This window comes from Gigantopelta aegis, chromosome 4 (assembly GCF_016097555.1).
Source record: "Gigantopelta aegis isolate Gae_Host chromosome 4, Gae_host_genome, whole genome shotgun sequence".
Taxonomy (NCBI): Eukaryota; Metazoa; Mollusca; class Gastropoda; order Neomphalida; family Peltospiridae; genus Gigantopelta; species Gigantopelta aegis.
This window is the reverse complement of record NC_054702.1, coordinates 118,921,963-118,944,058: the sequence shown is the minus strand read 5'-3', so window position 1 is coordinate 118,944,058 and position 22,096 is coordinate 118,921,963. Positions and strand designations below refer to the sequence as shown.

Sequence of the window (22,096 nt, the reverse complement as noted above, 5' to 3'; positions counted from 1 at the left end):
AATTATATCACATTTTGCCATCATCCGTGTTAAAACGAAATACTCAAACTGAACATACAGGGAGTTGTCTAGATACTGGGAACATGGGAAATAAAAACTATTAAAAGAATAAGGTGGATGATGACAAATAAAATACGATCAGCATGAGAATAAAACACTGTTCTCCCCTCATATTAATACTGTCATTATGTACACAATAAATATAACAAAACACATATGTTCAGAGTCCAGCATGCCGTTCTCACAGTGAACAGCCAGTCAAATTACCCGGGCTTGTTTAACAGTTCAAAACAAAACACATACACATGGGTAGAGCTGAGGCTTTCACAAATACCACATAGAACAACAGTTTATGATAAACAATCTACAGTCCAACTAGCTATCTGTAACCTGCTAATGTATGATAAACAATCTACAGTCCAACTAGCTATCTGTAACCTGCTAATGTATGATAAACAATCTACAGTCCAACTAGCTATCTGTAACCTGCTAATGTATGATAAACAATCTACAGTCCAACTAGCTATCTGTAACCTGGGCCCATATTTTCGAAGCTTAGTGCTACGAAATCATAAAACCATCGTGACGTTGTGACGTCACTACAGCACATGCCATAGTGACGTCATAGTTTACGATGCTTTTACGATTTCGTAGGCTAAGATTGCTTCGAAAATATGGGCCCTGCTAAGGTATGATAAACAATCTACAGTCCAACTAGCTATATGTAACATGCTAATGTCACCAAACTGAATCACATCAATCTACAGTCCAACTATCTGTAACCTGCTAATGTATGATAAACAATCTACAGTCCAACTAGCTATATGTAACCTGCTAATGTCACCAAACTGAATCACATCAATCTACAGTCTAACTATCTGTAACCTGCTAATGTATGATAAACAATCTACAGTCCAACTAGCTATCTGTAACCTGCTAATGTCACCAAACTGAATCACTTCAATCTAGTCCAACTACCTGTAACCTGCTAATGTCACCAAATTGAATCACTTCAATCTACAGTCCAACTAGCTATCTGTAACCTGCTAATGTCACCAAACTGAATCACTTCAATCTACAGTCCAACTATCTGTAACCTGCTAATGTCACCAAACTGAATCACTTCAATCTACAGTCCAACTATCTGTAACCTGCTAATGTCACCAAACTGAATCACTTCAATCTAGTCCAACTACCTGTAACCTGCTAATGTCACCAAATTGAATCACTTCAATCTACAGTCCAACTAGCTATCTGTAACCTGCTAATGTCACCAAACTGAATCACTTCAATCTACAGTCCAACTATCTGTAACCTGCTAATGTCACCAAACTGAATCACTTCAATCTAGTCCAACTACCTGTAACCTGCTAATGTCACCAAATTGAATCACTTCAATCTACAGTCCAACTAGCTATCTGTAACCTGCTAATGTCACCAAACTGAATCACTTCAATCTACAGTCCAACTAACTATCTGTAACCTGCTAATGTCACCAAACTGAATCACTTCAATCTACAGTCCAGCTAACTATCTGTAACCTGCTAATGTCACCAAACTGAATCACTCCAATCTACAGTCCAACTAGCTATCTGTAACCTGCTAATGTTACCAAATTGAATCACTTCAATCTACAGTCCAACTAGCTACCTGTAACCTGCTGTTACCAAACTGAATCACTTCAATCTACAGTCCAACTATCGGTAACATGCTAATGTCACCAAACTGAATCACCGTCAATCTGATAAGCTTGTAGATTAAGGCAATAAAAGAATTGAATTCACTGATGATTTGGGGTAAGCTTGTTGTCAGAATACCCAACTGCCTAAAGAAACTAATGAAAAACAAATCTACATTTTACTATCCTTACTCACGGGAATGATCATTTTCATCGTCTTGCTTTGTTCAAGTATTTTTCATTGGTTAAGTTTATGAAATCATTACATTATACATTATGCAAAATGAAATGGTTTACCTCAACTGTTTTAGCGTAACTTATGAGCAGCTTCTACAAATGTTCAATTCATAGACGCCTGTGTAAACATAGATAACAGAAACCTATGACATAAACATTTCAGTTATCCATTAACTGAACATGAGGTCATAGGAACCTGTTAAAGAAAAAAAGATTTAAAGCAGACCAGAAAATCCCTCGAACATGACTATACTGTGATGTAGAAAATAACACGTTCTCCTCATAATGAACCATCACCACCCTCAAATGATACGGAATGGTTTACTGTAAAGAACAAAACATTCAAACCAGTGTTAAAACTGTTGTTTTGGCAGATAGGTGTAAAATATGTATAAAATATTTATGTACAACTGAACAATGTGCTTAGACGTCTATACAGTTTGTACAGTATTTAAAACATTCTGTACAGCATCCATTACTTCAGTACTTAATGAGACGCCATTTCACAGTTACAGCATCCATTCCTTCAGTACTTAATGAGACGCCATTTCACAGTTACAGCATCCATTCCTTCAGTACTTAATGAGACGCCATTTCAGTTACAGCATCCATTCCTTCAGTACTTAAAGAGACGCCATTTCACAGTTACAGCATCCATTCCTTCAGTACTTAATGAGACGCCATTTCACAGTTACAGCATCCATTCCTTCAGTACTTAATGAGACACCATTTCACAGTTACAGCATCCATTCCTTCAGTACTTAATGAGACGCCATTTCATAGTTACAGCATCCATTCCTTCAGTACTTAATGAGACGCCATTTCATAGTTACATCACTTTCTCCTCTCTTACGACCCAGAAAACAACACCAGTGAAAATCTCGAACATATCTCTTAGTAGGACAACTCCAGTAATGCTATAACCGTTTTCCTAGTAACAAAACTTCCCTGACCCCACAATCTAGCTATGTGAGTAGTAAGCTGATCAGTTTATAAAAATTGTTATCACTCACTTCTAACTTTGCTGAGGCAAGATGAAAATTAGTGTCTGGAAAATCTTGTAAAACTGACAGCATAATTCAAATAAATATCTTGCATTCAAAGGAAATTACATGAAATGTATGCTTATCAAATTACCCAGCAAAACCATATTAGTTGTATGCTTATCAAATGACCCAGCAAAACCATATTAGTTGTATGCTTATCAAATGACCCAGCAAAACCATATTAGTTGTATGCTTATCAAATTACCCAGCAAAACCATATTAGTTGCAAGATGAACTGAGTTAAAAGTGTTATTCCTGCTTTTGCTTTCACATAAGTCTCACAAAATGTTTGATAAAATACCTACGCTAAACATTCCAAATTTTATTCTAAAACAAGGATGGCACCGTTATACATAATGTCATTCTTGGTTACTTTCAGTATGTCACTACACAGCTGCAGTTGAGGAAAATCACAACAAATGTCACTATTCAAGGGAGTTAACTCAATGGTCTTTTTCCTCTTTGCCAAACAGAAATTTAATGCAGGATTTTTAATTTGTTGTAAAACTCAAAAAGCCTTCATTGTAAATGAAAATATACATAATGTCATGACCTGATATTTGACTACAACTTGGCAAAACAGTTATTGTCTGGTTTTAACTCTATTTAGTTTTAAAGTTAACAAATAACTAAAGGACTGGCCAGTATAGGCATATTAATTCTGTGACCATCGTCTTTCATCTAGAAGCCATTAGTGATGCTGTGTGTAAGGAAAAACTTTGTGTCAGTTCAGATCAAGATACTAGCCCACTCTGTGATGGCCATAACTCTCAGGTACCATAACATCTACACCACCAAACAGAAAACATCTACACCACCAAACAGAAAACATCTACACCACCAAACAGAAAACACCTACACATCCCACTAAAGATGAAAAAACTGGAAATGTTATTCTACATGAACATGAAATGAATGAGGATCTAAGGATGTCACTTATTATCTGTAGTCATGGTTACAACACACAATAGGTATTGGCATGCATACACAAACAAGCATGTCACAAGGCATAGCCAGTCAATAGTGATAAAATACACACAAACTCATGCCAAAGCCAAAATGCAGTCACTGGTGACATGTGGTGTCAAATCCATACAAATGTCAGTGTTCTGTGGATTCGACAAAGGCCAATAAAATATCACTGAAATCTTAGCCGACGGCTGTGGACGAGAAGACATTGAACAGAGAATCGCAAGGAAACTGACTAGCACTGTGTAGAGAATGCCACAAACTCAGGCTGTATTGGTGTGCACACACAACTGTCTGCAAGCCACAGATCCGACTCAGGCTGTATTGGTGTGCACACACAACTGTCTGCAAGCCACAGATCCGACTCAGGCTGTATTGGTTTGCACACACAAATGTCTGCAAGCAACAGATTCGACTCAGGCTGTATTGGTGTGCACACACAAATGTCTGCAAGCCACAGATCTGACTCAGGCTGTATTGGTTTGCACACACAAATGTCTGCAAGCCACAGATCTGACTCAGGCTGTATTGGTGTGCACACACAAATGTCTGCAAGCCACAGATCTGACTCAGGCTGTATTGGTTTGCACACAAAAGTCAGATCACCATAACGCAAACCTAAGGCAGAGAAATCTCTGATCACCACAGCAAAGACTTGCACACACATCCACTGTGACAGAGACCTGGAATGCCACACATGCATACACACATGTACACACACACACACACAATATACATACACACGTGTATATACAAACACACGCATATATACATGTGCATACACACGCACACACACAGTATATGTACATACACACACACACACAGTATGTACATACACACACACACGGTATACACACACACACACACGCATGCATACATACATGTCCATTCACACACACAGGATACATACACACACACACACATGCATATATACATGTGCATTCACACACACACAGTACACACACACGTGTGTATATACACACACACATGCATATATACATGTGCATTCACACACACACACACACGTGTGTATATATACACACACACGTGTGTATATACACAAACACACGCATATATACATGTGCATTCACACACACCTGTAGGTGACTGTGACAAGAGCATGGACATACACTCAGACACATGTACAGTCACTCATTCACCACAAGTAGGTCAACGTGAAACAAGACACTCATACTGACACATGTACAGTCACTCACTCACCACAAGTAGGTCAACGTGAAACAAGACACTCATACAGACACATGTACAGTCACTCACTCACCACAAGTAGGTCAACGTGAAACAAGACACTCATACTGACACATGTAGTCACTCACTCACCACAAGTAGGTCAACTCGAAACAAGACACTCATACTGACACATGTAGTCACTCACTCACCACAAGTAGGTCAACGTGAAACAAGACACTCATACAGACACATGTACAGTCACTCACTCACCACAAGTAGGTCAACGTGAAACAAGACACTCATACTGACACATGTAGTCACTCACTCACCACAAGTAGGTCAAAGTGAAACAAGACACTCATACAGACAAATGTACAGTCACTCACTCACCACAAGTAGGTCAACGTGAAACAAGACACTCATACTGACACATGTAGTCACTCACTCACCACAAGTAGGTCAACTCGAAACAAGACACTCATACTGACACATGTAGTCACTCACTCACCACAAGTAGGTCAACTCGAAACAAGACACTCATACTGACACATGTAGTCACTCACTCACCACAAGTAGGTCAACTCGAAACAAGACACTCATACTGACACATGTAGTCACTCACTCACCACAAGTAGGTCAACGTGAAACAAGACACTCATACAGACACATGTACAGTCACTCACTCACCACAAGTAGGTCAACGTGAAACAAGACACTCATACTGACACATGTAGTCACTCACTCACCACAAGTAGGTCAAAGTGAAACAAGACACTCATACAGACAAATGTACAGTCACTCACTCACCACAAGTAGGTCAACGTGAAACAAGACACTCATACTGACACATGTAGTCACTCACTCACCACAAGTAGGTCAACTCGAAACAAGACACTCATACTGACACATGTAGTCACTCACTCACCACAAGTAGGTCAACACGAAACAAGACACTCATACTGACACATGTAGTCACTCACTCACCACAAGTAGGTCAACGTGAAACAAGACACTCATACTGACACATGTAGTCACTCACTCACCACAAGTAGGTCAACGTGAACAAGACACTCATACTGACACATGTAGTCACTCACTCACCACAAGTAGGTCAACGTGAAACAAGACACTCATACTGACACATGTACAGTCACTCACTCACCACAAGTACGTCAACGTGAAACAAGACACTCATACTGACATGTACAGTCACTCACTCACCACAAGTAGGTCAACGTGAAACAAGACACTCATACTGACACATGTAGTCACTCACCACAAGTAGGTCAACGTGAAACAAGACACTCATACTGACACATGTAGTCACTCACTCACCACAAAACAGACGCTCATACAGACACATGTACAGTCACTCACTCACCACAAGTAGGTCAACGCGAAACAGACACACATACATAACTGTAAATTCATGGAGACAGACTTGAACTTACAGACACACACATACATAACTGTAAATTCATGGTGACAGACTTGAACTTACAGACACACACATACATAACTCTAAATTCATGGTGAGAGACTTGAACTTACAGACATATACATACATAACTCTAAATTCATGGTGACAGACTTACACACATACATAAATCTAAATTCATGGTGACACAGACTTGAACTTACAGACACATACATACATAACTCTAAATTCATGGAGACAGACTTGAACTTACAGACACATACATACATAACTCTAAATTCATGGTGACAGACTTGAACTAACAGACACACACATACATAACTCCATAGACTTGAACTAACAGACACACACACATACATAACTCTAAATTCATGGTAACACAGACTTGAACTTACAGACACATACATACATAACTCTAAATGCATGGAGACAGACTTGAACTGACACACACATACATAACTCCATAGACTTGAACTAACAGACACACACATACACACATAACTCTAAATTCATGGTGACACAGACTTGAACTTACAGACACATACATACATAACTCTAAATTCATGGAGACAGACTTGAACTGACACACACATACATAACTCCATAGACTTGAACTAACAGACACACACATACACACATAACTCTAAATTCATGGTGACACAGAGTTGAACTGACAGACACACACCCCTTGTCCACGGTCAGATCTAGTCAGGCAGCCACACAGACACCCCTCTCGTTCCCTGTCACAGACCCAGACCCCCCCCCCCCCCCATCTCCTGTTCCCTGTCACAGACCCAGACCCCCCCCCCCCCCCCCAATCTCCTGTTCACTGTCACACACCCAGACACAAACACCCCTCTTGTTCCCTATCACAGACCCAGACAACCACACACACACTTATCTAGATGATTTCCAGACTTGGACCACCACACAATTCCTGCTGACTGTGATGGGAGTTTTGATCAGTTTGTAAGCCAGAGTTGAATCTGTGTGCGGTGACTTGCGATGCGGCTATCTACCAGTACGGCATGACGAAGCAGAGCACTTGACGTGGGCGACGGCGATATCACAGAGGTAATTTTATCTGTACAGGCGGGAGAACTCTCGAAGAGCGTGCGACACGGTCTTCATTTCTTCAGCACTGCAAACAATGTTAATTATAATTAGCCTGAGAGAGAAGTGAAAACAATCCTAGCGGTCACAACACAGCTTCCTCTTTGTCAAGGGGAAAGGAAAGGAATATTTGTTTAACAACATCTCAGCACATTTTAAACTCCACCTATTTGGTGGCTAACATAATATGGCTATTTAGACACTTTCTATTCTTCAAGTCATCAATTAATTTTCTATAATTAAACTGACTTTTAGATTAAAATGATTTCTATATTAGAATGATTTGTAGATTAGACTGATTTCTAGATTAAACTAATTTCTAAATTACACTGATTTCTAGGTGAGACGGATTTCTAGATAAAACTGGTGCCAAACTAGACATCTATAGACTGAAATGATTTATAGATTGGACTGATGTGGTAATTTCCTGACTTAGAGTTATAATAAACCTTCATTGAGCATAACTACAGCACATGACAGCGTAACTACAGCACATGGCAGCGTAACTACAGCATGTGACTGTGATCACCTTGTGATTGTCTTGTGGACATCGGTCAGCTGTTTGTGAGTCGCGGTCACCGCGCCACCGCTACTCTCTGTCGGTAGAGCCTTCAGAGTTGTCTCCAGCCACACACAGAACGTCTGAAATAACAATATCAACAGTATCAACACAGAGTGTCAACAGTAACAACACAGAGTATCAACAGTAACAAAGAGTATCAACACAGAGTATCAACAGTAACACATAGTATCAACACAGAGTATCAACAGTAACAACACAGAGTATCAACACAGAATATCAACAGTAACACAGAGTATCAACACATAGTATCAACAGTAACACAGAGTATCAACACAGAGTATCAACAGTAACAACACAGAGTATCAACAGTAACAACACAGAGTATCAACAGTAACACATAGTATCAACACAGAGTATCAACAGTAACACAGAGTATCAACACAGAGTATCATCAGTAACAACACAGAGTATCAACAGTAACAACACAGAGTATCAACAGTAACAAAGAGTATCAACACAGAGTATCAACAGTAACACATAGTATCAACACATAGTATCAACAGTAACAACACAGAGTATCAACACAAGAGTATCAACAGTAACACACAGTATCAACACATAATATCAACAGTAATACAGAGTATCAACAGTAACACAGAGTATCAACAGTAACAACACAGAGTATCAACAGTAACACAGAGTATCAACAGTAACACAGAGTATCAACAGTAACAACACATAGTATCAACAGTAACACAGAGTATCAACACAGAGTAACAACACAGAGTATCAACAGTAACAGAGTATCAACAGTAACACATAGTATCAACACAGAGTATCAACAGTAACACACAGTATCAACACAGAGTATCAACAGTAACAACAGAGTATCAACTCATAGTATCAACAGTAACAACAGAGTATCAACAGTAACACAGAGTATCAACACAGAGTATCAACAGTAACAATACAGAGTATCAACAGTAACACAGAGTATCAACAGTAACAACACAGAGTATCAACAGTAACACAGAATATCAACAGTAACAACACAGAGTATCAACAGTAACAGAGTATCAACAGTAACAACACAGAATATCAACAGTAACACAGATTATCAACACAGAGTATCAACAGTAACAACACAGAGTATCAACAATTTACAAAATTCAAGTAGCATCTTGCAAGTATTTAACAAAAAATACATTCAAAACACCGGCAACATACTTTGAACATAAACAAATACTTTTTAGGAACTATTGACCTTTTAATGTCTCTGTTTCCAGGAATGAGGCTAAATCAGAATCACTATCAAAACGGAACCATTTTTGTAGGCCAAAATGGAACCGATTGGACTATAATGGCACTAAGTGTATTGATGAAAATGGTACCTTTTTATTTAATTTTTCATATTTTGTTTTAGCTATAACAGCATTTCAATGTATTGGGGGAAAACAGTGTTACAAAGTAATAAATAATTACTATAGCTGTTGTTTTATTGAAGATATTCATAACTCTTAATACAGTTTTAGCCATACATTTTTTTAATTTTTGGTTCCGTATATATGTAGTCATATAGCCATAGATTTTGGTTCTGTCCAATTTGGTTCTGTTTTCGTTTGGGGCAGTTATCCGTTTTCGCTATAACCCGTTTATGGAATGTCGTGTCTGCGCAGTTCGGAACTCCAAAGTCAGCAATGTGGTACATGAATTAGTTTGTACTGAACTATTTCTTCATCATTCTGAACTGTTTGTTTAAATGGTTTTGAATTCAGCCATGACTGATGCGGAGTTGCAGATTTAATGTAAAAAATTAAAATAATAATAAATGAAATGTACAGTCAGTCAGAAAAAGACGGATCACCCATCGGACTGGTAGTTGCATTATTAAACTCGTCCATCAGAATTTTTACTCGCATTTCTGCACCCTGTAGTGTACACCACTGTGTTTGTATAGGTAATTGCTTAGACTAACCTGTCTATCAACATGAGTTCATACATGATACTCACTGTTCTATCAACATGAGTTTAACACATTATTCACTGGCCTTTCTATCAACATCAGTTTAACACATTATTGACTGGCCTTTCTATCAACATGAGTTTAACACATTATTCACTGGCCTTTCTATCAACATGAGTTTAACACATTATTCACTGGCCTTTCTATCAACATCAGTTTAACACATTATTGACTGGCCTTTCTATCAACATGAGTTTAACACATTATTCACTGGCCTTTCTATCAACATGAGTTTAACACATTATTCACTGGCCTTTCTATCAACATCAGTTTAACACATTATTGACTGGCCTTTCTATCAACATGAGTTTAACACATTATTGACTGGCCTTTCTATCAACATCAGTTTAACACATTATTGACTGGCCTGTCTATCAACATCAGTTTAACACATTATTGACTGGCCTGTCTATCAACATGAGTTTAACACATTACTCATTGGCCTGTCTATCAACATGAGTTTAACACATTACTCATTGGCCTGTCTATCAACATGAGTTTAACACATTACTCACTGGCCTGTCTATCAACATGAGTTTAACACATTACTCACCAACCTGTCTATCCAGGATGAGTTTAAGACATTACTCACTGTCACATGTCATATTTTATATATGCGTTACTTTTGTTGACGGGCATTCTAAATAAGTGAATTTAATTTGTGTGCGTGACTTTTGTTGTGTGGTGTAGTATGTTGCACGGCAGTGTGTGGATGAGCAGTGGAAGACACAGGGAAAATGGTGCATTGTATTGGGATGGGAAATTCATGGAAAGCACGTACTAATTGTGTCGGGGAAATGCGTAAATTGAAAGAATTATTAGGTGTTGGGCAGAGTTATCATTTTCGTTAAGGAGGAAGGTGCTCTTGTATTTCTCACGGTGTTAAGACCGGGTGGTCCCAGGTGTAGAATCCTGAGGTTGGGGTGGAGACTGAACCCTTGGATTGATATGAGTGGACTCATATGGTTGGATTCCCGAGGTTGGATTGGCGAAAGGTTGGATTGGCCCAAGGTTGGATTGGCCCGAGGATGGATTCCCACGGTTGGATTCCCGAGGTTGGATTCCCGCGATTGGACTTCATGAGGTCGGAATCAGGATGTGTATACGAACAACCAGGGTGGTGTGGATTCCGGAGTTATTTTTATATTTGGAACGTTTGTAACGCTGAGTAATTTTCATTTCGGAAAATGTTCTAGAACAAACTGAAGTACTGTGATTATGTTTATTTTTGTAGTTTTTTTCAACATGGGGTTGGATTGATGGATGACTGGGACGAATGAGATGGGTGGTGAGTGAATGTGGGGTTTTGGTGTGCGTGTATATGTATGTATATATATATATATATATATATAGTTGTGTTTTTTTGTATTAAATATATAATATTTCATTTTTGTTGAGTTATCTTTTCCATAGTCTTTGGTACGTGACACTCACTTTCTATCAACAATAGTTTAACATGTTACTCCAACCCCTGCAATTGCCCGCGGCCATCAGCAATGCAGTGGAGTTTTTCATTCTCCGCGGCTATCGGCAATGCAGTGGAGTTTTTCATTCTCCTCGGCTATCGGCAATGCAGTGGAGTTTTTCATTCTCCGCGGCTATCGGCAATGCAGTGGAGTTTTTCATTCTCCGTGGAATTTTTTTGCTGTGGACTATATTGGATTTTTTTTCAAGATGTATTTTTTCCTTATTGTTCTGCACCGTTATTATATAGTATCTAAATCTCAACACCATCGGGCATGATTGAAAATGTATGTAAATTACCAGCATTAAGTGAGTTCTAACTAGGTCATTGAACTCCGTTAACTGTTCGTAACATGTGCATTGCAGGGACCACTGGATTGCATGGGGTGACAGCTTATATATTGTTGAACCGTGGCTATGGCGAAGTATGGATGTCTTATTTTCAGTCACTTGAAGTGTTATGGTCGGCATGATGATGAGATATTTGTAGATATACATATATAAAGAGAGATCGTTCCGATAGTTTAATAAAACAAATTCTGTAATTTATATTGACAAAATATACTACCCTTTTCTGGTGCCTAGTGGCCTAACCCAAAAGAAAAAAACTTTACCGATTTACTTAGATTTGAAAGGAGGGTATTTGGTCTTGGTGACAGCCTTCCTAATATACTACTCAAAAGAATTTAAGGGTCAAAATTTAAGTGTATTAGATTGATGATGTAAACTACACCAAAAATGTAATTTATTGTTCCATATTTACAAAAACCCACAAATAAACATCACTGTATACAAGAAAGTCACATGACATGCTGTCAAAGTTGAAGGTTGTCAAACATGGATTTTACACATTAGAACATTCATTTAATAGTGTGTGAATCCACCCCTGGTGCGAATACACTCGACACATTGTTGCCTCATGCTGTTGATCAGACATCTGAAGAACTCTTGGGGAATGGCCTGCCACTCTGCCATAAGAAGTTGACCCAGATCATGAAGGTTGGCCGGAGGGGCATGGTTATCCCGAACTCTCCTGCCTAATTCGTCCCAGGCGTACTCTATTGGGGCCAAGTCAGGCGAATATGCTGGCCAATCCATCCTGGCGATACCTTGTTGTCTGAGAAAGTCCGTTACCACCCTGGCGCGGTGGGGTCTGGCATTGTCATCCTGCAAAACTGCCCCGCCGCCAATCTGCTGAAGGCCTGGGAGAACCAACGGCCGGATAATCTCATTCAGATAGCGGATTCCATTCAGATTGCCATCCACCACATAGAGGGGGGTCCTGTGGTGGATAGAGATGCCGCCCCACACCATGACGCTGCCACCACCGAACCGGTGACGTTGTCTAACGTTAACGTCAGCGAAGCGCTCCCCAGGACGTCTGTAGACACGAACCCGACCGTCGTTGAACTGGAGACTAAACCTGGACTCATCAGTGAACATCACTCGACCCCACTGAACACGTTGCCACCACAGATGAAGTGTGCACCAGTGACGTCTGGCCGTTCGGTGACGTGGTAGGAGTGGTGGTCGAACAGCCTGGCGACGGCAGCGTAGATTATTGGCTCTCAGACGATTGCGTATGGTTTGATCAGACACTCGAGTTCCAGTCGCAGTCCGCAGATTGTCACGTAATCGGCATGCAGTGGTTGTGCGTTGACGTAGAGCCATATTGGTGATGTAGCGGTCCTCTCTATTTGTAGTGCTTCGGGGTCTTCCCGAACGTGGACGATTTCGAACAGAATTCGTTGCTTGTTACCATTGCCACAGTCGGCCAACGACACTCTGACTGACACCAAGTCTCAGAGCAACATTTCTTTGCGTATTGCCATCCTGAAGCCAAGCAATAGCCCTTCCTCGATCTTCGATAGTCAGTTGAAGTCGTACCATTGTCGAATTTGGAGTGTGCACCGTACACGAACGCAAGCTCCAATTATATGGAAATTCAGCATTGGGAACATGGAATACACGTGCAAAGCGTGCAAATGAAGCGCTTTGTGAAAAAGCAAGTTATGGGCACTTAGCAGACCTTTCGCTTTCGCCCTAATTTACGTGCAAATGTAAGCATGTTTTCGCCATTAGAACTAGTCGACAGTGTCAGTGACAGTGGATTTTAATTCATTTATGGGTTGCTTAGACCCACTTTCGTCAAAATGGAACAATACCATGCGTGACATTATGGTCTAGCTAATATAACTGACATTCAGAAAATAATGTAGAAAATATCGTCTGAGCCTTAAATTCTTTTGAGTAGTTGATGTAATATAATTACAATATAAAGATTGAACTGGCACGTCACTGTGGACTGCAAACGCTGCATATAAAGTGTCATCCCCTTACAACTCCACTGTTCTTGATCGGGCACATGTCATTCGCATGTTAACTGTTATGTCACTTTCAGTCAATGAATACCGCCACTTGTACAAATGAATCTTACAGCATACTGGCAAACAAAACAAATAACAAACTCATCACTCAGATTTACTTACAAACCAGAGTTGCAAACAATAAAACTGTCATGGAAAATGCTGTGGACATTATTTTTCCGCGGTAATTTTCTTAATTGCAGGCTTGTTACTCACCGGCCTGTCTTATCAACATGAGTTTTAACATTACTCACCAGCATGTCTATCAAGATGAGTCTAACACATTACTCACTGTCTATGAACATGAGCCTAACACGTTACTCACCGGCCTGTCTATGAACATGATTCTAACACGTTACTCACTGGCCTGTCTATGAGCATGAGTCTTAACACATTACTCACTGTCTATGAACATGAGTCTAACATGTTACTCACCGGCCTGTCTATGAGCATGAGTTCGTAGAGGACGTCGGCGACGTCAGGGATCATGTAGGACGGTAGACAGAAGATACACGCGTTCACTGACGCGTGAACCAGCTGCTGACCGTGCTCGTTGAGCAGACCGATCACCTGGGTCTTCCTCAGTTGAAAGTCTTCACGATCCTACACAACACACACAGGCATGCAGTCATTTAGATTGGTAACGCAGAACATTAAAAAATATTGCATAATAATCATACAAGTAGACAATACTGTTAATAAATCATAAACTGTGAATAAATACATTTAACCACCAGCTGAAAATAGGTACTACATAATATACAATCTTCATTTTTAGTGGGTACTGTATTTAATAACTCACACAAATCAGTTATCAATAATTATTAGAGTACGTTGAAACAAGAAATCTCTCAATTTCATCTATATTGTGATAAAAACTAAATCATTTAACTTTCAAATTATCAAAAATCTCTTACTGACATGAATGAAAAACTTTATCATTAATAAAACAATAATCTTCATCTTTATCAAGGAAGGACTCACTCAACACATTTTAATAATGGTTATACAGCATCACACATATAGCTCAGGACTACACAGGTGAGAGAGGAAACCCGCTGCTGTCATGCAATGGGCTACTCTATTGGACCTCGATCTGTCAAGTTGCCTTTCTAAATATATAAGCAATTTATTAGATGAAATGTACCTCTTTCTCATGTGCACATTTAATGAAGTCTGTTAGAAACTTCATTACGGAGGCGTTGGCGTCCTTATGGTCAAGTGAACAAGCCGCGATGGCACAACACAGGAGTGGTTTAGCCATGTTACTCTGCAGAAATGCCAGGGTCGACCGCTGGATAAACCTAGATAGAAAACAAAACACAGGAGTGGATTAGCCATGTTACTCTGCAGAAATGCCAGGGTCGACCGCTGGATAAACCTAGATAGAAAACAAAACACAGGAGTGGTTTAGCCATGTTACTCTGCAGAAATGCCAGGGTCGACCGCTGGATAAACCTAGATAGAAAACAAAACACAGGAGTGGATTAGCCATGTTACTCTGCAGAAATGCCAGGGTCGACCGCTGGATAAACCTAGATAGAAAACAAAACACAGGAGTGGTTTAGCCATGTTACTCTGCAGAAATGCCAGGGTCGACCGCTGGATAAACCTAGATAGAAAACAAAACACAGGAGTGGTTTAGCCATGTTACTCTGCAGAAATGCCAGGGTCGACCGCTGGATAAACCTAGATAGAAAACAAAACACAGGAGTGGATTAGCCATGTTACTCTGCAGAAATGCCAGGGTCGACCGCTGGATAAACCTAGATAGAAAACAAAACACAGGAGTGGTTTAGCCATGTTACTCTGCAGAAATGCCAGGGTCGACCGCTGGATAAACCTAGATAGAAAACAAAACACAGGAGTGGATTAGCCATGTTACTCTTTTAGGACACATTAAGACAAATTAAGAAGATATTTATGATGCATGAAGGCAGAAAGGCAAAAAAAAAAAAGAGATAATGTTTTGTTGTCAAAATCAAAAAATGAAAATAACTACTGGTAGATCTCTAAATGGATTTTCAACCCTGCACAAACTGAAATGCTGCTTAACCTGTAATGGGGTTTTGTTTTGTATAACCTGTAGCTTTTTTCATTTTGTAGAAATAATATATATATATATATATATATATATATATATATATATATATAGATTTTTTTATCCCAGTGCCCCCTTTCCTTTCTCTCCTTTGAAATTCCATCTCATTTCTTCCAGATCTGGCAACTCCTCCTATCTTTCAACTTCTTTTGCTGTCCACCTCCACATCCCAGTCCTTGTCTCTCCAACCGCGACAGGGGCCTATCTCTTGTGGCTATCTATGCCACACACCTGTTCCCAGTCAGCTTTTAACTGTGGGCTTAGTCTGACCACTTCGGTGAGTGTTCAGTAGTTACTTCTGACATTTTTAAGAGGCACTTGTAACCATCTACTATACACCCCTACTACCAGCGGTCGTTAGTTAGTGCCGTGGGTCAGACCAGCTTTATTAGCGGCAGAGGACGAGGATGCCAGATGTGTGTTTTATTTCACTTTTCTTTTACATAAATTATGATGAAATAGAAAAACCATGACAATGTTCGGGTTTTTTTTTTTCCCAGCTCTATTTCTGTTCTGTTTTAGATGCAAATTGGCAATGATTTAGTTTTATTATAAGCCAATGAAAGTTTCATAAAATTCATGGAATATTACATCATAGTTAAAATGTGAATTGTGTGGTGTACCGTAACGACAATTAGTGAATTGTGTGGTATACCTTAACGACAGTTGGTGAATTGTATGGTATACCTTAATGACAGTTGGTGAATTGTGTAGTATACCTTAACGACAGATGGTGAATTTTGTGGTGTACCTTAACGACAGTTGGTGAATTGTGTGGTATACCGTAACGACAGTTGGTGAATTGTGTGGTGTACCTTAACGACAGTTGGTGAATTGTGTGGTATACCTCAACGAAAGTTGGTGAATTGTGTGGTGTACCTTAACGACAGTTGGTGAATTGTGTGGTGTACCTTAACGACAGTTGGTGAATTGTGTGGTGTACCTTAACGACAGTTGGTGAATTGTGTGGTGTACCTTAACGACAGATGGTGAATTGTGTCGTATACCTTAACGACAGTTGGTGAATTGTGTCGTATACCTTAACGACAGATGGCGAATTGTGTAGTGTACCTTAACGACAGATGGCGAATTGTGTAGTGTACCGTAATGACAGATGGCGAATTGTGTAGTGTACCTTAACGACAGATGGCGAATTGTGTAGTGTACCTTAACGACAGATGGCGAATTGTGTAGTGTACCTTAACGACAGATGGCGAATTGTGTAGTGTACCTTAACGACAGATGGCGAATTGTGTAGTGTACCTAACGACAGTTGGCGAATTGTGTAGTGTACCTTAACGACAGATGGCAAATTGTGTAGTGTACCTTAACGACAGATGGTGAATTGTGTAGTGTACCTTAACGACAGTCGAAACAGATCATCGACGGTGTCTGGGTGATTTCTCAGACCGTTGTGTTCTTCTAGGATCTTGAATGTTGGACCACAAAATGCCTGGTATAAATTAAACAAAAAATTACAAAGATAATTAAACAGGGATACAAACTTCAAATAGTTATACTGGAGAAAGCAATCAAATCTTTTCCTGCATTTAGCAATTATTTAACAAAAACACCTACATTAGAAGCAATATAAACTTCCTTTCTACAATTACTGTAACACTAGTGTGGTGGTTGTTATCAATTACAAGAATGAATTTGTTAGCCATTTACTTGACATGACAATAACTCTCACAACATTCTAACGATTCTGTCCATATAAACCACCACCAATTACAGACATCCATATTCAAGTAACGACTCTTCTGATTTTAAAACTACACTCCAATTGGCTACTCTGGCTGAGAAATGAGTAAATTTAGGCCCAAATATTACTATTAATAGTGTATAATTGAATTAGAAGACGACAATATTTAAAATTGGATTGCCCACCTGCAACATGTCCAGTAGCCCAGGAATACAGGCCTGTTCCGTGCCGTACTCGTCCACAAGAATACTTCCCAGATACAGGAAACACGAGTGCTGGTGTGTCTGGTACAGACTGACCATCTGAAACAGTCACAACAAACAGTTAATATAAAGTCCAGCAAAACCCTTCAGAACCACACCCTCAGTAATCCAGAGTGTCTGATACAGACTGACAAGGAACACTCATAAAATACAGTGAAACGTCTCAGGGGTTGAAATTGCTGCAGGATATTTGGTCCAGCAAGCTATACATTCTGCCTGCCCGAATCAAAACTCAGAGGACCAAACATCATTGACTCAAACTGAAGTATGAATATAACAGTAAAATAATTGCCAGTCCGACGGGACATCAGGCAAAACAAAAATCTCTCGGTATTTTGACCTCTATCACTCAAACCACGCCTTCTGGAAACCAGAATCCTCTTAAAAGTGGACATTTTCTAGTCCCTTTTTAAAGTTCAGTACAGAATGTAACCTCTTTAAACTGGTTACTCCATAAAACCAGTCTTTATTCTTTGTTTTCTTCTTGCTCTTTTTTAAATCCCACTGCCCCCTTTCCTTTCACTCCTTTGAATTCCATTCATTTCTTCCTGATCTGGCAACTACTATCTTTCAACTTCTTTTGCTGTCCACCTCCACATCCAGTCCTCGTCTCTCCAACCATGACAGGTGCTTGGCTCTTGTGGCTATCTGTGCCACACACCTGTCACCTAGTAATCTAGTTACTTCTGGCATTGTTAGAGGCACATGTAACTGCCTACTATGCTCCCCTAGGCGGTCATTAGTGCCGTGGGTTAGACCAGCTTTATTAGTGGCAGAGGACGAGGATGCCAGGTGGGTGTAGTCTTTATTCTTTGTTACATGGATTTTATTGTATTACTAATTGTATTGCTGGACCAGACCTTCAGTCAAAATATGTGAACAAACGTTATAAACTTGTACGCCTCAACGTAGGTAAAACGTTAACACACACTAGGACTATGCAACTAAGCAGGTTTGTTAGAGTGTTACAACAATAAATATGTACCTGTGTTACTAGTGGAGTTAATAAAGTGGCGGAGCTTTTCCCAAGACAGCGGACAGCGAATCGTATACACCGACAGCATCGCTCCACGATGCGCACGTCAGCCTGGTACTTGCTGCACGCCTGCGACAACACCGGCCAGATCTGAAAGGAAGAGATATGTTACTGTACTGGAAACAGGAAGCAGGATATCGGTTCTCACACAAAAACAGATAAAGCAAATGGAAATAAAATATGATCACCACGACAATGAGAGCTAGTACATGACACGTGTTATCAAGAGATTTTGTAGGTGTTGTTTTCTCAGTCTGCATATAGAAGCCTCCTTGCAGATAAAGAACAGCCCATACCATGGGGAGATGTGAGATTGTGACTTTATTAAACTTTAGCAACTGTTATGTTGGTGTTGTTTTCTCTGTCTGCATATAGAAGACTCCTTGCAGATCAAGAACAGCCCATACCATGGGGAGGTATGTGATTGTGACTTTATTAAACTGTAGCAACTGTTATGTTGGTCTTGTATTAGAAAACAATTTTATAGAATGGGAAGGTGTGATAGGAATTTAGTTATAGGTGAGATGTGGGATTGTGATTTTATTAAACTGTAATTATGTTGGTCTTGTGTTAGAAAACAATGTTATAGAATGGGAAGGTGTGATAGGAATTTAGTTATAGGTGAGATTTGAGATTGTGAGTTTATTAAACTGTAATGATGTGAGATTGTGAGTTTATTAAACTGTAATTATGTTGGTGTTGTGCATTAGAAAACAATGTTATAGAATGGGAAGGTGTGATAGGAATTTAGTTATAGGTGAGATGTGGGATTGTGATTTTATTAAACTGTAATTATGTTGGTCTTGTGTTAGAAAACAATGTTATAGAATGGGAAGGTGTGATAGGAATTTAGTTATAGGTGAGATGTGAGATTGTGAGTTTATTAAACTGTAATGATGTGAGATTATGAGTTTATTAAACTGTAATGATGTGAGATTGTGAGTTTATTAAACTGTAATTATGTTAGTGTTGTGCATTAGAAAACAATGTTATAGAATGGGAAGGTGTGATAGGAATTTAGTTATAGGTGAGATGTGAGATTGTGAGTTTATTAAACTGTAATGATGTGAGATTGTGAGTTTATTAAACTGTAATGATGTGAGATTGTGAGTTTATTAAACTATAATGATGTGAGATTGTGAGTTTATTAAACTGTAAGTATGTTGGTGTTGTGCATTAGAAAACAATGTTATAGAATGGGAAGGTGTGATAGGAATTTAGTTATAGGGGAGATGTGAGACTGGGTGTAAGATAAAACAATACATTACTTACTTCCTGAATAACTTGTTGACAGGGATGAACCTGGCCATTGGTAACTAGAGGGTTTGTGTATCTACAAAAAAACCCAAATAATAATTAAAACAAGAAATTCACTTGTATTCCATCTATATTTACTTATTAAGAAACAAACATCCTATCGCTGTGCATTAGGTGACGTTGAATATCTATTCAGTGTTTTTCGCTGCTCCATTTTGCTGGGCGTCCTGTCCCGTCCTGCTATTGCTGTCCCGTCCTGCTATTGCCACCCTCCTTTCATGTTCTGTCGCCTCCCTTTATGTTTCTGTGCCCATCTTTATTTTTACGCATCCTACTTCATTTCGATACACCACGATACACTGTGATACACCACAATACACCACGATACACTACAATACACTGTGATACACTACGATACACCACACTACACCGTGATACACCACTATACACTGTGATACACTACAATACACTGTGATACACCACAATACACTGTGATATACCACGACACACTGTGATACACCACGACACACTGTGATACACCACGATACACCGTGATACACCACAATACACTGTGATACACCACGATACACTGTGATACACCACAATACACTGTGATACACTACGATACACTGTGATACACTACAATACACTCCAATACTCTGTGATACACTACGATACACCGCGACACACCACAATACTCTATGATACACCACAATACACTACAATACTCTGTGATACACTACGATACAATACACTACAATACACTGTGATACACTACAATATACTATGATCCACTACGATACACTGTGATACACTACGACACACTAATACACTAGATACACTACAATATGATACACTACGATACACTGTAATACACTACAATATACTATGATACACTACAATACTCTGTGATACACTACCATACACTACAATACACTGTGATACACTACAATATACTATGATCCACTACGATACACTGTGATACACTACGACACACTAATACACTACTATACACTACTATACACTACAATATGATACACTACGATACACTGTAATACACTACAATACACTATGATACACTACAATACACTGATACACTACAATACACTAAGATACACTGTGATACACATCCATAAGTGCAACTATAAACCAAGTTTCACTGATCTAGGACTTATAGTTTGTGACAAACTGATCAAAACACCAAATTTTAACATTAAACTGTAACGCAAAAGTTGACACTGGCGGCAGAAAAGTAATATCTACATTTTGCCTTTTTACTGCATATAAATGAGACAAAAAGAAAAAATTAATAAAGAAACAGCCGATTTGATTACCTGAAGATTGCGGCGAGTCGATCCAGCCATTTTGTTGGGTCCATCGTTGATCCATGTTTGAGAGGTTCCTTGTCCTCCGATTGTAACAACTGAACACACAAAATGTCACCAAGTTAACACAGTATGGCCAATCAACAGATGTCTTAACTAGCTCCGTAAACTGACCCTAACACAAGCAATGCATCATTGAAGACTTTTGATTATAAAAAAAAATTGCTGGCTAGTTGCAAGTATTATTTTATATTGCTTTATCTGTCAGGTTGTTCTCAAAATGTGTGAAGCGATTTTGTGTCATCAGTCCATGAATGTCAAACATTATCAACTACAATTTATAAAGAACACTAACGTATGT

The 22,096-nt window shown here is 39.2% G+C and overlaps 1 protein-coding gene across 1 annotated transcript; it reads right to left on the bottom strand.

Moving 5' to 3' along the window:
* Positions 1–7,384: 7,384 nt before the first annotated feature.
* On the bottom strand, positions 7,385–21,820 carry LOC121372661 (transportin-3-like). Its single transcript, XM_041499107.1, has 9 exons — positions 21,745–21,820; positions 20,426–20,486; positions 19,103–19,243; positions 18,040–18,156; positions 17,508–17,602; positions 15,196–15,352; positions 14,484–14,651; positions 8,202–8,314; positions 7,385–7,700 (listed from the first exon to the last, which is right to left on the bottom strand). Exons 1-9 carry the CDS (start codon positions 21,786–21,788, stop codon positions 7,640–7,642), a joined length of 957 nt encoding a protein of 318 aa, XP_041355041.1. The 5' UTR covers positions 21,789–21,820; the 3' UTR covers positions 7,385–7,639.
* Positions 21,821–22,096: the final 276 nt, after the last annotated feature.

Bases quoted from the DNA above. Each gene is read 5' to 3' on its own strand.
- LOC121372661 (XM_041499107.1), bottom strand. From the start codon at position 21,788: ATGGACCCAACAAAATGGCTGGATCGACTCGCCGCAATCTTCAG. The intron at 17,603-18,039 runs GTGGGCAATCCA...AATTTATACCAG, and splicing joins GGCTACTGGACATGTTGCAG to GCATTTTGTGGTCCAACATT. The intron at 8,315-14,483 runs GTGAGTAACATG...TTGTTATTTCAG, and splicing joins TCATGCTCATAGACAGGCCG to ACGTTCTGTGTGTGGCTGGA.